General features: G+C 37.3%; 1 protein-coding gene across 9 annotated transcripts in view; it reads right to left on the minus strand.

Annotated features, from left to right (window-relative positions):
* The window catches only part of LOC115217296 (formin-2), a 160,060-nt gene that overhangs the window by 41,084 nt on the left and 99,442 nt on the right, over nt 1-19,534 (minus strand). For all 9 annotated transcript variants that reach the window (XR_005001301.1, XR_005001302.1, XR_005001303.1 and 6 more), the window contains 7 exons: nt 17,084-17,171; nt 11,195-11,256; nt 10,432-10,511; nt 8,534-8,663; nt 5,915-5,987; nt 5,303-5,376; nt 672-855 (listed from right to left, as the gene is read on the minus strand). Coding sequence is in view for 1 of the 9 variants with exons in the window: in XM_029786941.2 (XP_029642801.1) it covers nt 672-855; nt 5,303-5,376; nt 5,915-5,987; nt 8,534-8,663; nt 10,432-10,511; nt 11,195-11,256; nt 17,084-17,171 (691 nt within the window). In the remaining 8 variants the exon portion in view is untranslated. The remainder of the gene's footprint in view (nt 1-671; nt 856-5,302; nt 5,377-5,914; nt 5,988-8,533; nt 8,664-10,431; nt 10,512-11,194; nt 11,257-17,083; nt 17,172-19,534) is intronic.

Below are 19,534 nucleotides of genomic sequence, written 5' to 3' on the forward strand. Positions count from 1 at the left end.
GAAAGAGAAGAATGTATCTCCAAACAGGAGATCTGGCTCAAATATTTGCAACACTGTGAACACTGCTAAAGGTACTTGTGGTTCCAGGTGGGGGTGCTACATCAGGTGATGGATTAAACCTACTGTTCAAGTAAGTAGTGGCAGGATTTGAGCCAGGATTCAAAGAGTCATAACAAATGCATCAAGGCATCTTTTCCAACATTGGAATGCTTCTGCTAGTCCACCACTCAAGATAGATGCTTATTAAGCCCTGGAAGGACGGAAAGGAAAGTTGAATGCAGGATTTGAGCACAGAATGCAAGGCACTGCAATCATTTTATCTGCCATCCTCTGACTCAATTCTTGGCTTTCTCTTTCTCCATTCATTTTGCTTTCAATTTTATAGCTCTAGTTAAGTATTTATTTCTAATTAGGTATCCAAACTATTTTGGTTTTCTTTTTCTGATTGTATTTAATTAAATTTAACTTAGTTTTATTACTCTTTGAAATAATCATTTGTTTCATGTTCTGTACAATATTCTTCTAAAAAAAAAAGTTCTATATGCTCACATCATTAAAGGCTTTTTTTAATCTATTTGACATGTAAAAACAATTTGCTTATTTTTAAGGTTCAGCATTTAACCCAGAAACACAGATACAAAAATGTAAAATGGGGGTTAGAATATCCTTACATTGGAAATCTTTTTCAATTTTTCTCATTTCAACCAGAATATCTTCAAAATTCACCAAAGAGGCTTGATTGATATCACTCGGATCTGGCAGAGGCAGAGCAACTTTATCAGTGCCAGCATCTTCTTTTTCATATCTCTGCACATATTCTTTGACAACATACTGCAATAAACTTGTCCTGTTGTCCTGAAAAATACAAAAGGAAAAGAAACAAATCTGATAGTTTTCAAACATAAATGAGATAGAGAGAAGCCAACAAGGGAGCTACTAGCAGAACCTACAAGGCTGTTCACATAGCTAGAATTAGCAGCCAAATCTCTTTTAAGGACACCCAAAAATTAATATAAACTGTTAAAGTATCTGAATACTAACATATTTCTACAGTATATTTAATTTTTTCTAACAACTTTCTTGTGCTTCATCTTCCATAATCATCCAAAGAATGGAAAGGAAAAAAGTTTGAGTAACAATACGTGAAGTTTCAGTTTCCGATAAAATATATTATATAACCCTACTTTCAGGTAGGGTTATATAATATATGTGCCTGTCCACATTTAGATATGTGTATGTGTAAAATGATAAGCTCTATCACAAACAACAGAGAACCAAATCACATGCTTCAAGTCAAGTATTTTCTCCTAACATTTCACATCTTACTGAGATTGACTTTCTTTTACCCACCTCAAATCACAATGGAATAAATAAAATCAATAACAAAATACAGACAATTCAGATCAATTTATATCAACTGTCTCCTCTTGAAAAGGGAGGTGTTTACTTTCCACTCATTTTCTCAAACATAAGCAGTGGAGGAATTCTTTGACACATCTTTCCAAAGATTACTTTCTCCTGCAACAACATTCTCAACCATGTTTCTCTTTACTTATTCACCTATAATAATTCAAATTGAATATTAGCTGTACAGTAATTACATTAATTATACTCAATGATCTTAACACTAGAAGTGTATAAAGGCCAAAGTATGGCATTGTTAATGTCTCTCCATATCATCATCATCATCGTTTAGCGTCCGTTTTCCATGCTAGCATGGGTTGGATGGTTCAAATGGGGTCTGTGAAGCCAGAAGGCTTCATCAGGCCCAGTCAGATCTGGCAGTGTTTCTACGGCTGGATGCCCTTCCTAATGCCAACCACTCCGTGAGTGTAGTGGGTGCTTTTTATGTGCCACCCGCACAGGTGCTAGACAGAGCTGGCAAACGGCCACGAGCGGATGGTGCTTTTTATGTGCCACCGGCACGAGGCCAGTCGGGGCGGTGCTGGCAACGGTCGCAAAACGGATGGTTCTCTTACATGCCACCGGCACTGGTAACACATCTGCAATTTCCATTGATCGATTTCGATTCTGATCCTCACTTGCCTCAACAGGTCTTCACAAGTAGAGTTTTGTGTCCCAAGAAGGGAAGGTATGCATACATAGGCTGGCTCTATCCCATGTAGAAGGCCACAGGTTATGGACTCACTTGTCCTGCCGGGTCTTCTCGCGCACAGCACACTTCCAGAGGTCTCGGTCTCTAGTCATTTCCTCAGTGAGACCTAAAGTTCGAAGGTCGTGCTTCACCACCTCGTCCCAGGTTTTCCTGGGTCTGCCACTTCCGCAGGTTCCCTCAACCACTAGGGTGTGGCACTTTTTCACACAACTATCTTCATCCATTCTCGCCACATGACCATACCAGCGCAAACGTCTCTCTTGCACACCACAACTGATGCTTCTTAGGTCCAGCTTTTCTCTCAAGGTACTTACACTCTGCTGAGTATGAGTACTGACATTACACATCCATCGGAGCATACTGGCTTCATTTCTTGCGAACTTACGCATATCCTCAGCAGTCACGGCCCATGTTTCACTGCCATGTAGCATGGCTGTTCGTACACACGCATCATACAGTCTGCCTTTTATTCTGTGCGAGAGGCCTTTTGTCACCAGCAGAGGTAAGAGCTCTCTGAACTTTGCCCAAGCTATTCTTACTCTAGCAGTTACACTTTCAGCACACCCGCCCCCGCTGCTGACTTGGTCACCTAGGTAACGGAAACTATCAACTATTTCTAGTTTTTCTCCCTGGAAAGTGACGGAAGTTGGTCTCAGAGCATTTTCACTGTTTATTGTTCCTGAGCATCTGCCACATACAAAAACCATCTTCCTAGTTAGCCTTCCTTTGACATTGCTGCACCTCTTATGTGTCCATAGCTTACACTTGGTGCATCTTATAGAGTTTCTACCTACACCTTTTCTACAGATCGAGCAGGGCCATCTACCTGAAGGCGTTTGTGATTTGTCTACCTTCCTACTGATTACGACTTTGGTTTTAGCTAGATTGACTCTGAGGCCCTTCGATTCTAATCCTTGTTTCCACACCTGAAACTTCTCCTCCAGTTCTGATAGCGACTCAGCAATTAGAGCAAGGTCATCAGCATAGAGGAGCTCCCAAGGGCATCCTGTCTTGAATTCCTCCGTTATTGGAGGACTATGATAAATAGGAGGGGGCTGAGGACTGAGCCTTGGTGGGCCCCTACCTCTACCCGGAATTCTTCACTGTACTCGTTGCCAACCCTCACCTTACTAGCAGCGTCCCTATACATGGCTCGCACAGCTCTCACTAACCATTCATCTATCCCTAGTTTCCTCATTGACCACCAGATAAGGGATCGGGGGGACCCTGTCGAAGGCTTTCTCCATGTCAACAAAAGCCAGGTACAGGGGCTTATCTTTGGCTAGGTATTTCTCCTGCAGCTGCCTTACCAGGAATATAGCATCAGTGGTACTTTTCCCTGGCACAAACTGCATCTCATCTAAACTAACTCTCTCTCTAATTAGTTGGGCTATGACCCTCTCCGTAACCTTCATCACCTGATCCAACAGCTTGATACCTCTGTAGTTATTTGTATCTAGGGCGTCACCTTTACCTTTGTAGCAGTTGACTATTATGCTGCTACACCAGTCATTGGGTATGACTCCTTTGTGTATCACCTGATTAACTATACGGGTGACTAGGCTATAGCCGACACTGCTAGACATTTTGAGCATCTCTGCAGTGATTCCTGATGGGCCTGGGGCTTTCCCTGTCTTCATGCTTCTAATTGCCTTAGCTACCACGGAACTATCAACTCGGATAGTTGGTCCCTCTGTTGGGTCAACATTCGGCAGACTCTCTTTATCCCATTCATTTTCTTTATTCAGCAACCTTTCATATGGGTACTAATTCATATATGGGTACTAATTCATCATCATCATCAACACTCAACATTCGTATTCTATGCTGGCATGGGTTGAACAACTTGACAGGAAGTGGCAAGGCCAGGAGCCACACCAAGTTCCATAGTCTGTTTTGGCTTAGTTTCTACAGGTGGATGTCCTTCCAAATACCAATCACTATATAGAGCGTACTGGTTACTTTTTTTACATAGCACCAGCACAGTGCTTCTTATGTGGCACCAACACCCACAGCAATGCTTTTTACATGGTGCCTTGGTTTAAGGATCCCTATTCTGTTGTGGTGGGCAGGTCTTCTTGAGTACACATACACTAATATGTAAATTAATGATGCAGACATTACATGCTTATTCAAAGAATGATACATAGCAAATCCATGATATACAATCCTATAAAGGTGATGAAACTGTAATTGATGGACAGAAAAGCAAACTAAGAACAGCAAAACAATGTTACTAAAAATGCAAAACGGTTTCTATTAGGCCTGTTCTATGAATAGTTGTTCAATTACTGAGCTTGAATAGAGACCAACACTATCCATTTAGTTCTACAGTAATACCACGAGGGAGTAAATGGAGAACTGAAAGTCGGGAATCCTTCAAGTCTACTCTGAAATAAATTAGAAATAATAGCAGTTATGGTTTAAAGTAGGTATTTTCTCCTAGACTAGATACATACCCAGGTAGAGCTATATCAGCAAGTTTGTTTAGCTGAGAATTATTTCACTTGATTAGTGAAACTATACAAGAAAAAGATTCAACAAACCACCATCTTCCTTTAAAGTCCATTTTCCATACTGACATAGGTTGGATTGTTTGACCAGAGTTGGCAAGCCAGAGAGGTGCACCAGGTTCCAGTGTGACTTGGTTTGGTTTCTATGGCTGGATGCCCTTCCTAATGCCAACCACTTTACAGTGTGTGCTGGGTGCTTTTAACATGCCACTGCCATGAGTGTTTTTACATGGCACTGAAACAGGACTCTTGCAAACCAACCCTCTTCACCAGGGGATACAATCTTAACATTTCTGCTATGGAGGACAAGTCTAAATTTCATTCAAAAAATCCATTATCTAAATTGATAATTTATCACAGTATATTTTAACACTACTTCAGTAGCATATGTTATTATATAGTCTAATAGGTGGTTTTATATCCACCATGCAAAGTTAGAATAAGTTACAATAATCTTAAATACATGATCTTTCCTTGTACTTCAAGCCTGAAACCAAATTCTTGATATTGACATAGAATTTTTTTTATAGCTCTGCAAGAGAAACAAAGTCAAATGCTGCCCACAAACTAAGATGCAGAACATTTGTCTTAGGTTTATAATCCAGCTTGGTCCAAAATTGTTCACTTCACTTCCATAGGAAATTCCAGAAGAAAGTAGAAAATGAGAGATTACCTTACTTTTAACATCCTTCAGTTTTGATAAAATCTCCAGCCCAAATCCATCAGCTTGACCACGTTTCATGTGACCTAAATATAAAAGAAATTAGTTACAATATTGACAAACTAGTTCCAAAGCCCTGGGGGAAATACTACATTATAATAACGCCACATGTACTGACATGCAACCAAGAACCAAGTATCAATGAAATAGCAGAATGGACACTACCAGTTCTTAAGTAACGAGTTCCTACAATACACTTTAGAATATTACATGAGATAGACAACCAGCCTATCCAAGGAAAGTTTATATTTCCTCCACTAAATAACAAGATTGGGTCTTACTATCAGACATCAGGTATTCTATGGACTTTAAAAGTTATTTTTATTTATTTATTTTTATTAAAGTATTGAGCAATAAGACCTTAGTAAACTGATGGGCCTCCTTAACAAACTAGTTCTGCTTAAGCATCAATGGGTCTCATCCTGTTTCACATAAATATATATTATTAATAATTTATATCATATTAATAATGTTTAATATTAATAAGTAATTCGTGTTTTATGATTCTGGCAAAAACATTATAAAAAACTACAATAATGACAAGAAACTATAAATATAGATTACCTCCGTTCATATAGTTTCCCATAGTTAAGACAAGGGAGAGCATTCTTCTTATAGACACGCCAGTCACCATTGCCTAAAACAAAGTTATTTCCCTTTAAATGTACGTCGGTGATGTGTTTCGAAGCATTACACTATGGTGCATTTAATCATTCAGCCTAGACAAATAAATAGCAGTGGGGAAACATACGAAAGGCTAAGAGGTCATGACGGTGAATACAATACAACAGTATTAATGGAAACAGAAATGCAGTAATAGTAAATATGTACCTGAAAGATAATGAGGAATAATGCTGTACGTGTTTTAGAACTGGTTTGTCACCACCAATAACGCTGCTACTACCTTCATACATATTACAACCACCTTCATACATATTACTAACAACAGATCTGTTGATTGCATCTGCTCATTCAACCAGCATCATTATCATTATCAGCCATTAACGCCTATTTCCGATGCTGGCATGGGCTGGACAGTTTGACTGGATGCCCTTCCTAACGTCAACCATTTGGCAGTGTGTGAGGAACTTTTTACATAGCACAGGCACTTTTATGTGGCACCAGCATAGGTGCTAATACATGGCTCCAGCACAGGTGCTTTTTATGCAGCACCAGGACAGGGCTCATGCAGGCCAATCCTCTTTAGCAGAGCGGGTGACATAAACACTTCTGTGGAGGACATATCATCTTGAATACAGCAAGGTACCAGATACTTCAGTTCAACGTTTGCTCTATGAGGGCCACCCTGAGTCCACATAATAACATCATTGCTTTTAAGCTCTGATATTCTGGCTGGCTTTCACCCAACATACTTGTAAGCAACAGCCTCCATTGTGCTGGTTCAGTCAGCATATTTATTGGTCTTGGATTATACTGTTTTACTTAGGCCTTCAGTAATTTTTCACCTCCCTTTCCATGACAATCCCACCCAGAATGTAATTATTATGATGAAAACAGCAGATAGATTATATTCCTAGTTTCTGGGCCTTATTTGAAATCAACTTCAGTATCTATCAATAAAACAAAACTTGCATTAGTGAGTTACTGAGATAAAAACCTTCCAAAGGCTACTGGAGAAGTAATAATAATAATAATAATAATAATAAGAAGAAGAAGAAGAAGAAGAAGAAGAAGAAGAAGAAGAAGAAGAAGAAGAAGAAGAAGAAGAAGAAGAAGAAGAAGAAGAAGAAGAAGAAGAAGAAGTAGTAGTAGTAGTAGTAGTAGTAGTAGTAGTATAGTAGTAGTAGTAGTACACTACTACTACTACTACTACTACTACTACTACTAAAACCACCACCACTATCACTATCAAAAAGCTACTGAAAAAAAAATGAGCTGCAACAATTTCTGATGAACTTCCAGATATATATTTACTACAATCATCTTCCAGATCTCATCACTGGAGTTATATTTTATGTTCCCCAGCTTCAAACCACTTGCTTATAAAATAGACCAGATGAGAAGCAGTACAATGATATCAGCTACAAGACATCACTATAATTAATGAAAGTTTTATTAACTTTCAGTGCCAAAGCATAAATCCTAGCATTAATGAACCCTGTAGTGCAATGACGTTCTATCAGTGGAAGATATATCTCATTGCTGTTTTCACCTTGCCAAGCTTGCATAAAGAAATCAGTGTAAGTTGCGTCATACCACAAAATTCATTCATTCATTTACTTAACATTCATTTTTCCATGTTAGCTTAGGATGGATGAAAACATATTTCAGACAGCATTCTACAACTGGATTCCCATCTTGTCACCAACCATTATCTGTTTTTCAACTAAAGGACTATTTTCTTCCAGTCTCCAAAAGCAAAGGATGACCAGTTGTAATGACACTGCTTCAATAAAATAAAAGTAGTAGTTAACTAACAAATAAAATACTGAAAGAAAATCCAGCCAAGATATCTCTTCATGTCAGGTTATATAAATTTTCTCAGGCTCACAAAAAAGGATAGGGGCTCCTTTCACAGATCTTCTAAACTCATTACCTTATGAAAAGAAACTATTTCCTTAAGATAAAATTCCATAAAACTCCAGTTTATTACAAACTGCAGCAGCTGGGATTGAGGCCAGCTTACAGCAAAGAGATGTTTCTTTCCTGTAGCGTCTTTTTAAAGACGTTTGAGATAGCAAAAGTCAGAACAGATTGCTCTCTAGAAACACAACCATTAAGCCTTTAGCATTCAGATAACTCTGCCAAATGCAATGCTTATTTATTCACATTATTTTAATTAATCATGCATTACCTTGTAGCTTTGAGATTTCGATAGTATAATGGTTTATGCTTAGAATTACATTGTAGGATAGATGTGAAAGGCTGGCTATCACCAGTTTGAATATTGGCCTGATATGGCCGATTCAAATGCTAAAGGGTTAAATATCATGGTATGTTACCAATACAGCAAGCCATGCCTAGCATTATCTTTCTTCTTGAGGTCTCTTTATGAACTTAAGATATTTTCTATTCTATTGAAGCAGTTAGGTTTACACAAATGTATACTTTGACAATAACAACCAGCTGGTGAATAGGTTATAATCTTGAATACTATAAATTTATAGCCAGTCACATAAAAAAAACAACATAATTAGGCTTAAAGAAACAATGTTTACTCACTTCACATGTCATCTTTAAATTGTTCAGTTTATTTTCCAAGACTGATATGTTTTCTTGGAATGTAGATTGAAATATAAAGCAGAATATCCGTTCAGCATAGTCAGGTATTTGATTGAGGTCATGTAAAAATCTGAAAAGTAAATACACATATACATACATACATACATATACATATATATATATACACACACACACACACATATATCATAATCATCATCACTGTTTTGACATCAACTTTTCCATGCTCACATGTTTTGGAGAGAATTTGTTGAGGCAGGTTGCCTATGGTCAGATGCCCTTCCTGTTGCCAACCCTCACCTATTTCTTAGTTAGGTAATATTTACCCATGGCCAGACATTTTTTTGGAAGACTGGAATTGAAGAACACTACCATATGACAGTGACACTTGTTTACGACTATTATGCAATGTAAAGACAAGGAGTCACCAACTCACACATGCATACACAATGGGCCTGTTTCAGTTTTTGTCTACCAAATCCACTCACAAGGCCTATAATAGAAGACACATGCTCAAGGTGTCATACAGTGGAACTAAACCTGAAACCATGTGGTTGAGAAGTAAACTTCTTAGCCACACAGCCATGCCTGCACCTATATATATATATATATATATATATATATATATGGCACCAGAACACAGAGCATAGAGAGACAAAAATATACATTGTAAAGTATATCTTAAGTGCCCTAAGATCTCATTAAAATAGTTTTGTTTCGTCTAATTTTAGGTATTTGTAAATTTATTTCTAATAAACTAACCTGAGCTGGAATCAAAGACAAATGTTTTCTTAAGTAATAATACTTCTATCAGAGGTAAAAAGCAAATGTTTTAGGAGAGAGTATGGTTGTCTTAATTATCTCCAAGTACATAATTCATTTTGTTTTATTGACAGTTGAATAATGAAAGGAAAAAAATGACCTAAACAGGATATGAACACAGAACATAAACAGAAGTAATTAAATACAATGAAGCATTTTTCCAGTACCAATGATATCAAATTATCAGCCATAAGTCTATATAGTAATTTAGTACTAAAGAATATATTTTTTCTTTCCTATCAAATTGTTTCTAAAGATATAGGCATGGCTTTGTGGCAAGAAGTTTGATTCTCAACTTCACAGTTCTCGGTTCAGTCCCAAGTGTCTTCTGCTATAGCTCTAGGCTGACCAAAGCCTTGTGACTGGCTTCTTTAGTAGATAGAAACTGTAAGAAGCCCATCATATATGTGTGTGTGCCTTTGTGTTTGTCCCCTGCAACTGCTTGACAACAGTATCAGTTTGTTTACATCCCTATAGCTTAATAGCACAGCATAAGAGAGCAATAGAATAGATGACCAGGCTTAAAAATGTGAGTAAAAGGGTCAATTCATTTGACTAAAACCCTTCAGGGTAGTGCCCGAGTATGGCCACAGACCACTGACTGAAGCAAGTAAAACATATCAATATATTTTTTCCTAAAAGCAGCACAGCCTCTAACCAAAAAGCATAGAGTGTATGATTTGAGTGAGATTTAGCTGTAAATATTAGCAAGTCATGCAAACACATAAAAGCTCCTTCATGGTTTTGTTTGCCTCTCAACGAGGTTCTAAAACAGAATTTGTAATATTTTAATGAGTACTGACCAAAGTTGGAACCCAGCCATAACGATGATGAGTATGTGAGATGCTGATGTTTAATGAAACCTGCAGCATGCATCAGTTCCCACACATAGCTACAATGTTCATACTCCAATGATCCTACTCATGCCCCATCTATTCAATCCTAGATACATTAAATCAATAAAAGAAAGTAAGATAAACACAGCTGGAACTGCTGAAGACTACTCAATCAAGGCTAACTTGGGTCTAAATAACAGCAATTATCATAACAATACATACTGTTCAGGTTTATCAAGGGCCACATCAGGATTCTTTGCAATTCTGTCTTCAATTTTCTGCAATTCTGCTTTCTCACCTCTCTGAAAATATCAATAGTAATGATTTCTTACATAGGAACAAGGCCAGAAATTTGCAGGAGAGAGAATCGACAGTTACATGTGTAACAATAAGTAAGTAGCGGTATTTCACTGGTATTTATTTTATTAACCCTGGAAGGGCAAACATTAAAAGTTGCATTGTATTTTGTCTGAAATTCAACAACAGCAAATACCTGGGAAATTATAACTGAGAATAAATTTTTAAAATATCAAAATATCAAAAATAGGAAAATATATTTTTACACGGATGACAAGGAAGACATTTAAGATATTATAGGATTACATGAGCCAGCAAGATATTTACTTCATAGGGTTACAATGACCAGTAGGCACTGGCATGGCTGTGTGAGAAGTTTCCTTCTCAACCACATGGTTCCGGGTTCAGTCTCACTGTGTGGCAAGTGTCTTCTACTATAGCCTCAGGTTGATCAAAGCATTGTGATTAGCTTTGGTAGTTTGAAACTGAATGATGACCATCACGTGTGTGTGTGTGTGCGCGCGCGTTTGTCTTTGCATCTGTGTGTGCGCTCTACCATTGCTTGACAACCAGTGCTGGTTTGTTTACATCCCTGTAACTTGGTGGTTTGGCAAATGTGACTGACAGAATAAGTACCAGTCCAATGACAGAAACAAGTAAAAGGTAAAAGAAGAACTCAGATACTTACAATCTCATAAAGTGTTTTTAACTTCTCCAAGTCCATAAGTGATGTATCAAATGAGAGGATAGCTGTAAGATAAAATAGATAATTTATCTAAAAGTTTCCTTGGACAGTTGATAATAGCAGAAGACTAACAACACTAAATAATGAATAGCAACGAGTTCTGATAGAGCAGAATTATGGAATGGACCATTGAAACTTATCTAAGTATTTCATTATTTTTTTTCACTCCAAAACAATGTACCCTGCAAATACACATAAGCATGCACATACATCTATATATGGGATAGAGTCAACAGATGAGATCAAGAGATGCTCAATATAGAACCTACACTCTGAAATCTCCACCAAGGATTAAGTCCATGGGATAAAGAGTGGTTACAAGAGGAATCCAGGTGAGCAGATATGGAGATAATGTTACTAGTAAACAAATAAAACCGCTTGGGTAAGATATACAAAATTCATGTATACTTGTAGATTGAGAGAAATCAAAGACTGAAAATTTTCAGTCAATGAATATTCAAGTATTAGGAAGGGCATCCAGCTGTAAAAACCCTGCCAAAACATAGTCTTCTGCCTGGCCAGCTCCTGTCAAACCACCCAACCCATGCCAGCATGGAAGGCAGATATTAAACAATGATGATGATGATGATGATGATAATGATGAAATATATAGATATTTATATATTAACAGAGCGAGCTTACACAGTGTATAAAGACACAGAAAATATTTTGTATCAAACCCAAGCAGTTTCACTTGTTTATTTACATCACTGACTCCATTACTCTTTACTATGTAGACTTAGCCCTCAGTAAAGATTTTGGAGTGTAAGTACAAATCATTTGAGCATATCTATATATGTACACATATGCACATACAACTACAGTGAATCCAAGAAACTGTCTTTCAGAAAACAGCCCTTCATTTATCAGAAGACGGTTGACCTAGGTGTTACATTGTGGGATCAAAGCCAGAACCACACAGTTGAGAGGTAAACTTCTTAACCATACATCCAAGCCTATCTTTTATCTTATCTTTTACTTGTTATATTAATCTGACTGTGGCCATGCTGGGGCACCACCTTCAAGGGTTCTAGTTGAACAAATCGATCCTAGGACTTATTTTATCTTTTCCTTAAACCTAGTACTTATTCTGTTGGTCTCTTCTGACAAACTGCTAAGTTATGAGAAACTAAACAAATCAACACTGGTTGTCAACCTATGGCGGGGGACAAACACACACACATGACAGGCTTCTTTCAGTTTCCATCTATCAAGTCCACTCACAAGGCATTGGTCAGCTGAAAGCTATAGTAGAGACACTTGCCCAAAGTGCCATGCAGTGGAACTGAACTCGGGACCATGTGGCTGAGAAGCAAGCCACACAGCCATGCCTATACCCATGTCCATTTACAGAGTGCATAAGATATTTGAGGACAGATTTATGTTTATAGAAAAACAGATATATAATAACAGATAACTTTATTTATCAAAAAATTCTATGAGGATAAAAATAAACCTTCTTTTCTATAATGTTATTCAATAAAGCCACCTTCAGCTTCAACATCTGCTTCTATATGAGATCTAAATCATCTAAATATTCAAATCAAGTGGTTCATTTTGGACATTATTCTATGGCAGCTTTAATCAAATCTTTGGTGTTATGTGCGTGTTTATTGATCTCTCTCTCAACAATGCTCCACATGTAATTGTCCAATGGATTGAGATCTGGGGAATTAGGAGGCCAAACGTTAGGGGTTATGTAATCATGAAAATTTTCAGTCATCCATTCCTGTGTTACTAGAGCCATGTGTGAGTCTTACTGAAACACATATGGCCTTCTATTGCATTCACTGTCTATCCAGGGCTTAACAATTATTTCCAGGACCTCAAAGTAGGCAGCAGAGTTAACTCTAAGGCTTTGTGGAAAGAAGTAAGGAGGCATCAAATGTCCTTCATTGCTGACAACCCATAAAACCATGACAGTTGCAGGAAATGTTGAATGCATAGCACTTGGAACTTCAGAATGGTCTGCAAATAAACATGTCACTTCTTCTGTTAACTCTTTGATCTTGGTCGAAGCTTTTCTCATTTGAGAAAAACCAAATCAAATCTTTTTTTGCTGGATTTTTCAGTTTGTTTAAGAGCCTTTTATATATGATGTAGTAATTTTCTTTTGCTTTTTTGGACAAATTGACCTTTCATCATATAAGACTTATATTTGATGTCTTTGTGGACACCATTTCTGACTGTTCCTTCTGACACATGGATATCTTTTACAATTGACCTCATGGACTTTCTGAGATTGTCCATCGAATTGAACCAAATTTGATGACTGGCACCCATGCCAACCTTCCTTCATTGGACACTAAACTCTGCATGCGAAGACCTGTTGGAGCAAGTGAAATCAAAATTGAACCAAATTCGATGACTGGTACCCGTGTCAGTGGAGTGCTAACAGCTCCATCCAAGTGGGATCACTGCCAGAGCAACTGTCTGGCTTCCGTGCCGGTGGGACATAAAAAGCACCATTTGAACGTGATCGTTACCAGTATCGCCTTACTGGCACGTGAACTAAACATTCGAGTGAGTTTGTTGCCAGTGCCACTGGACTGACTCCCGTGCAGGTGGCATGTAAAAAACACCATTTGAGCGTGGCCATTGCCACTACCGCCAGACTGGCCCTCATACCATTGGCACGTAAAAGCACCCACTACACACTCGGAGTTGTTGGCATCAGGAAGGGCATCCAGCTGTAGAAACTCTGCCAGATCAGATTGGAGCCTGGTGCAGCTATCTGGTTCACCAGTCATCAGTCAAATCGTCCAACCCATGCTAGCATGGAAAGCGGACGTTAAATGATGATGATGATGTAATCAATGGTCTGCTGAACTTGTTGGATAAATTCAGGTGTTCTGATGATTTCAGAGTGTTTAGAATGCTTTTTATGCTTTGATACTGGTGATGTTTCCAGCTTCAGTCTCTAGCTCCTTACAAACTTTGTAGATGAAAAATCTGGCAACTTTTAAAACTCGAGATATTTCTGAATTACTACGCTCAGCCTTTATAACCACAATAACAGCATGCCTCTTCATTTCTTGAAAAAGCTGAAGGTCTGCCATTATTATTTTATGGAACAAAGATTATATAGATCATCAAAGTATTCAGCAATGATCCAAAAAAGGTATGCCCTAAAATACCTTAGCACCCTATATTTGTCAATACTTGTCAACAGAATCAAAACAATATTAGTCAATGACTGGCTGATTTCTCTTCACCATTTAGTCTTTTCTAGTTAACATGTTTTAACCTTTTGACATTCAGATTACTCTCAAATGTAATGCTTATTTATTCCCATTGCTTTGAATCAATCATTTATTATATTATACTTACATGATTTTGATGATGTGATTATTTATTTTTAGAATGACATTGCAGGGTTGGTGCAAAAGGCTGGATCTGGTCAGTTTGAACATAAAACAGGTAAAATATTTGGACTTGACATGGCCAGTTTAAATGCTAATGGATTAATACAGGGAGTATTAAAAAAGTTCACACTCACTTATAATAGTTATTTCCAAAAGGCCTGGATTTGTATACTCCTTTCTGTGAGGTACAAAATCCTCAGGTGTGACCTTACTATATCTTCCCAAACACCCCTTGTATTTACCCTTCTACAATCAGTTCACAACATCTCTCCACTCTTCTCACCATATATCATCCATCCACAGAGTACTGGCACAGCTGCCATTCCTACATATATCAGCAAATATATTTGATGCCAAGATGTGTTTCCAACAACTTATCTGCAAATTTATAATTATCAAGCTGCTAAGGCAGGGAGCTAGCAGAATCATTAACATGCTGGGAAAATTGTTTTAGTGGAATTCCTTTATGTTCTAAGTACAAATCTCATCAAGGTTGACTTTGCCTTTTATCTTTTGGGGTCAATGAAATAAGTACCAGTTGAGCACTGAAGTTAGTCTATTCAACTAAGTCCCTCCCACAAAATTGCTGGCCTTGTGCCAAAAATTTGAAACCATTATAATCAGGCTGCTATTTTAAACAATTCTCTTTTATGTTCAATACCAGCAAATACACTCACTATACTTTTAACTAATAAGCATGAAAGACTACTTTGATCATATTAACATTCAAACTCTGAATCACTGTCTTTCCTTTTAACTCTTTTGGGACTAAGCTGCCTGAAACCACTCTGGATTCTATGATACAAATTCCATTCTTTTAAGTGATCTAAATTAAACCTTACATCAAAATTTTACATTAATCTTTGTTCTAAACACCAGCTAGAAAATGACAAAGTTAGTTTAATAAGTTCTTAATAACTTTCAAAATCAAATGAAACAAAAGCAGTATATGTCATCATCATCATCAACATTTAGCATCCATTTTCCATGAGTTAGATGACCTGACAGGAACTGGCAAGGCCAGGGGCCACACTAAGTTCCATAATCTATTTTGGTTTGGTTTCTATGGCTGGATGCCAACCACTTTATACAGTGTACTGGGTCCTTTTTATTTGGCACCATCACCAGTGTTTGTTACGTGACACCAGCAGCAGTGATTTTTATGTGAACACCAGCACCCACAACAATGCTTTTTTCGACAGAAATATAATAACAAAAGGGTTAAATGTGATGTTAAACATCATCTGTTGTGATGACTACAATCACAATCATCAAATCTTTTATGGTGTGTAAACTTTTCTAGTTTGAAACCTGCATTTCAAGTAATTAACACAGTCATGATACTTAAGATTACAATATATTTAACCCTTTCGTTACTATATTTCTGACCAAATTACACCCCTTATGTGTTTCAATTAATTTCTAACGTAATCATAAATTTAGTCTGGTTTCATTAAACAACTATAACTTTTTTATTTATCGATATATTAATCTGATTTTTGGAAGATAATTTAATGAAATATTCTCAACCAATTCTATACTATAATTTTTGTCACAAAGTGACTCTAATTGTAGGTAGATACAGGTAAATTCCACAAAATATAAAATTATTAAAATTTTGTTCAAACATCGCTATAGAAAATGGGTTATTAGCTAATATTCAATTGGGTATACAACAAAATTTTACGATAGAATTTGTTATTCTGGGTAACTTTCTGATACCCATAATAATATTTATGGCAAAATAGTCTTAATTTCATTTAAGGTTGTGGGAAACCACAAACTATCCTTTCTTTCGTTTTGTTTACGTTTAGCGTAATGGTTCTTTTTCGCCGTAATGATTTCAAATAGGCTCATTCGAAAAAGTAAATAGAAATAGCCTATGGCTTTACTCTCCTGGGAAAGTCTGTGGCTTGGTCCAGTTTCTTCAGAAAAATCACCGAAAGAAACAGTTTTTAAATTTTCACTCCATTCAGGTGCCAATTCGTTTTCTTTATCGCTATCGGAGATCTCAGATTCACTGTTTTCACTTTCGGAAAATGAAACATCAGATTCATTATCAAATACCACATGCTTTTTTTTTTCAGTTATGGAGTTAGATTTATGAAGGTCTTCAGTAGAAAATCCTTCGAATCCTGACTCGCTGCTTGATATAATGAAATTCGTATCCATTTTTTGTCAGAATTACAAATTTTGAAAACACAATAGGAACAAATTTCGGAAAAAAATCTCCCAAAATTCATGGAATTAAAATTACACTTCGATTATTGTACAAAACTGTAGTTGAACTGTTTACGAAGTATAATACGTGTTTTCACGAATGTACTGAAGAGATTTGCTCTGATATTCTCATTTAAATATGAATAGGTAAATTCGGGCGGCTTTGGGCGGTTTGGTCTCATAAACCAAAATTTTTTTCGGGCGGCTTTGGGCGGTTTGGTAACGAAAGGGTTAAATAAAAACTCACCATTTTCAATGTCTGCCATTTCCAGTCGGAGACTAGACAAGAAAATACCAAGAGCTTGAGATCGTTTGGAATCCAGCAATTTTACAACCTGGAGAATATAATTTCAAGGAATAAAAAATAGCATTACAACCAAGGGAATGTAATTTGAAAATAAACAAATTATTATTATGATATAGAAAATACAGAAATTTTTTTTTGCTTTATTTCACAGTTGCATAACTTCTTTTTCCCCATCATTCACAAATTTAGACGTTTGAATATTGTTGGATCACTTCTTTTTGTTTAACTCAGAATCAGCTCCTTTGAGCAGAGTTATAATCAAAGGCATCCCATCCATGACTATATCATATTTATTTTTGTACAGCATAGACAACACTGTCCAACGAACACATCTTTCAAGTGGTAGAATATGATTTGAAGAACTATCTATACATTTTCATGATCTATTTCTAGTAGGCCATGAGGATGTATAGTGAGTCCATCAACAGCTATTTAGTCTTTCTTACACCCAGTCATTTAACCTTTTAGCTTTATTTACTCCCAGCCACATGGCTATGGTGTAGGAGTGGAAACAATGTGGGGACCAAGTAGTCAGAGACATACTGCATGGTGTATATGCTGCAGAAGAAATCCACTCAGTTTGAGCTAGATTGGAAAATGAATGATAGTGACAAAAGTATTTGTATTATTGTTGTTTACTCCCAGATCAGCCTTAACCAAGCAGGCTTATAATCAAATGTGATCTTCATATGGTAAAATACAACCTCCTACACTGGTTTTAGTGTTTTAAGGTGATTTTCTTTTTAATCACCAAATTTTGTATGCCCTGATCAATATTTCTAAAATGTGTTTTTACATTCACTAGATTTGTTGATCACACTTCAAAACCTGGTCCCCAACCTTCCCTAAAGGATCAGTGATTTGTCTGTTTCCTTATCTATGAGGACTTTGGTCTTTGGCAAATTAACTTTAAGGCTCTTTGATTCCAGTCCTTTCTTCTACACTTGAAATTTCTTCTCTTGTTCTGGTAGTGATTGAGCAAACAAGGTCATCAGCATAGAGGAGCTCCCAAGTACAGCCAGTCTTAAATTCCTGTTATGGCCTGGAGGACCATGATAAACAAGAAGGGGCCAAAAACCAATCTTTGGTGAACTACCTGCACACTAAATTTTTTGCTATACTTATTGCTGACTCTCACCTTACTGACAACATCCCAGTACATGGCTTGCACAGCTCTCACCAACCACTCATCTAGCCCTAGTTTCTGCATTGTCCACCAGATAAGGGAGCATGGGACCCTGTCTAAGGTCTTCTCCGTGTCAACAAAAACCAAATACAAAGGTTTGTTTTTGGCTAGGTACTTCTCCTGAAGTTGCCTCACTAGTAAAATAGCATCAGCGGTGCTTCTTCTTGGAATAAAACCTAACTGCATCTCATCTAGGCTAACTCTCTTCTTAATTAATTGAGTGATGACCCATTCTGCAACTTTCATTACCTAGTCCAGCAATTTGATAACTCTGTAAATAGTTCTGCCTAAGGCATCACCTTTACCTTTGTAGCAGTTCACTAATGATGTTACACCAGTCGTTGGGTATGTCCCTTGTGAACAATCTGATTAACTATATGGGTGACTTGGCCATGTCCCACATTGCCAGATATTTTGAGCATCTCAGCAGATTCCCTGTCTTCATATACTTAAATGCTTTATCTAAACTACTGTCAGTTCAGATAGCCAGTTCCTCTGTTGGGTCCACATAAAGAAGGCTCCCCCTCTCCCATGCATTCTCTACATTCAGCAGCCTTTCATAGTGACATTTAGAAGCCTCTTTCTTCACAGAAATACTAACTGCAAATGAACCATCATCCATGCAAATTTGCTCTTCTTTCTCACAACATCACGGCTTTCTTGGACACACTGTCTTGCAATCTGAAACACCTCAAGCCTTTGATCCCCATGCCACAAAACATTGGCAAACTTCTTCCTTGAATAAGTATACCTGTCTCCTAGCTTCTCTTCTAGCTATCTTATATAGTTCTCTGCTACCACCACACTTCCAGTCCTTCCAGGTCTGTTACTTCACACTAAAGGCCCTGTCTGCTACACTGTTCCACTACCATGTCACCCTGGAGTCTGTTTACAAATTTGCGCCAGCCACAAATTTGCTCTGTGGCTCTCAGTAAGCTGTCCCATAAGAACTTCCAGTTATCTTCTATGTTGCATGTCTGCAACTCCTCCTCCTCCTCATTAAATGCTTCATTTAGGATATCCCTAAATCCTTGGCTATTCAAAAGTCCTTAAGTTTCCAAATCTTTCTTTTCCTAACTGGTCTACTTCTTGGAATCATTCTAGACTGAACGAAGTTACTAATGACTAACCTATGCTGAGGGGTACATTGTTCACCAGGGAAGGTCTTTACATTTACGAGCAACCATAGATCTCACTTTCTGATG

The sequence above is a fragment of the Octopus sinensis genome, linkage group LG11 (genome assembly GCF_006345805.1).
Source record: "Octopus sinensis linkage group LG11, ASM634580v1, whole genome shotgun sequence".
NCBI classification, from domain to species: Eukaryota; Metazoa; Mollusca; class Cephalopoda; order Octopoda; family Octopodidae; genus Octopus; species Octopus sinensis.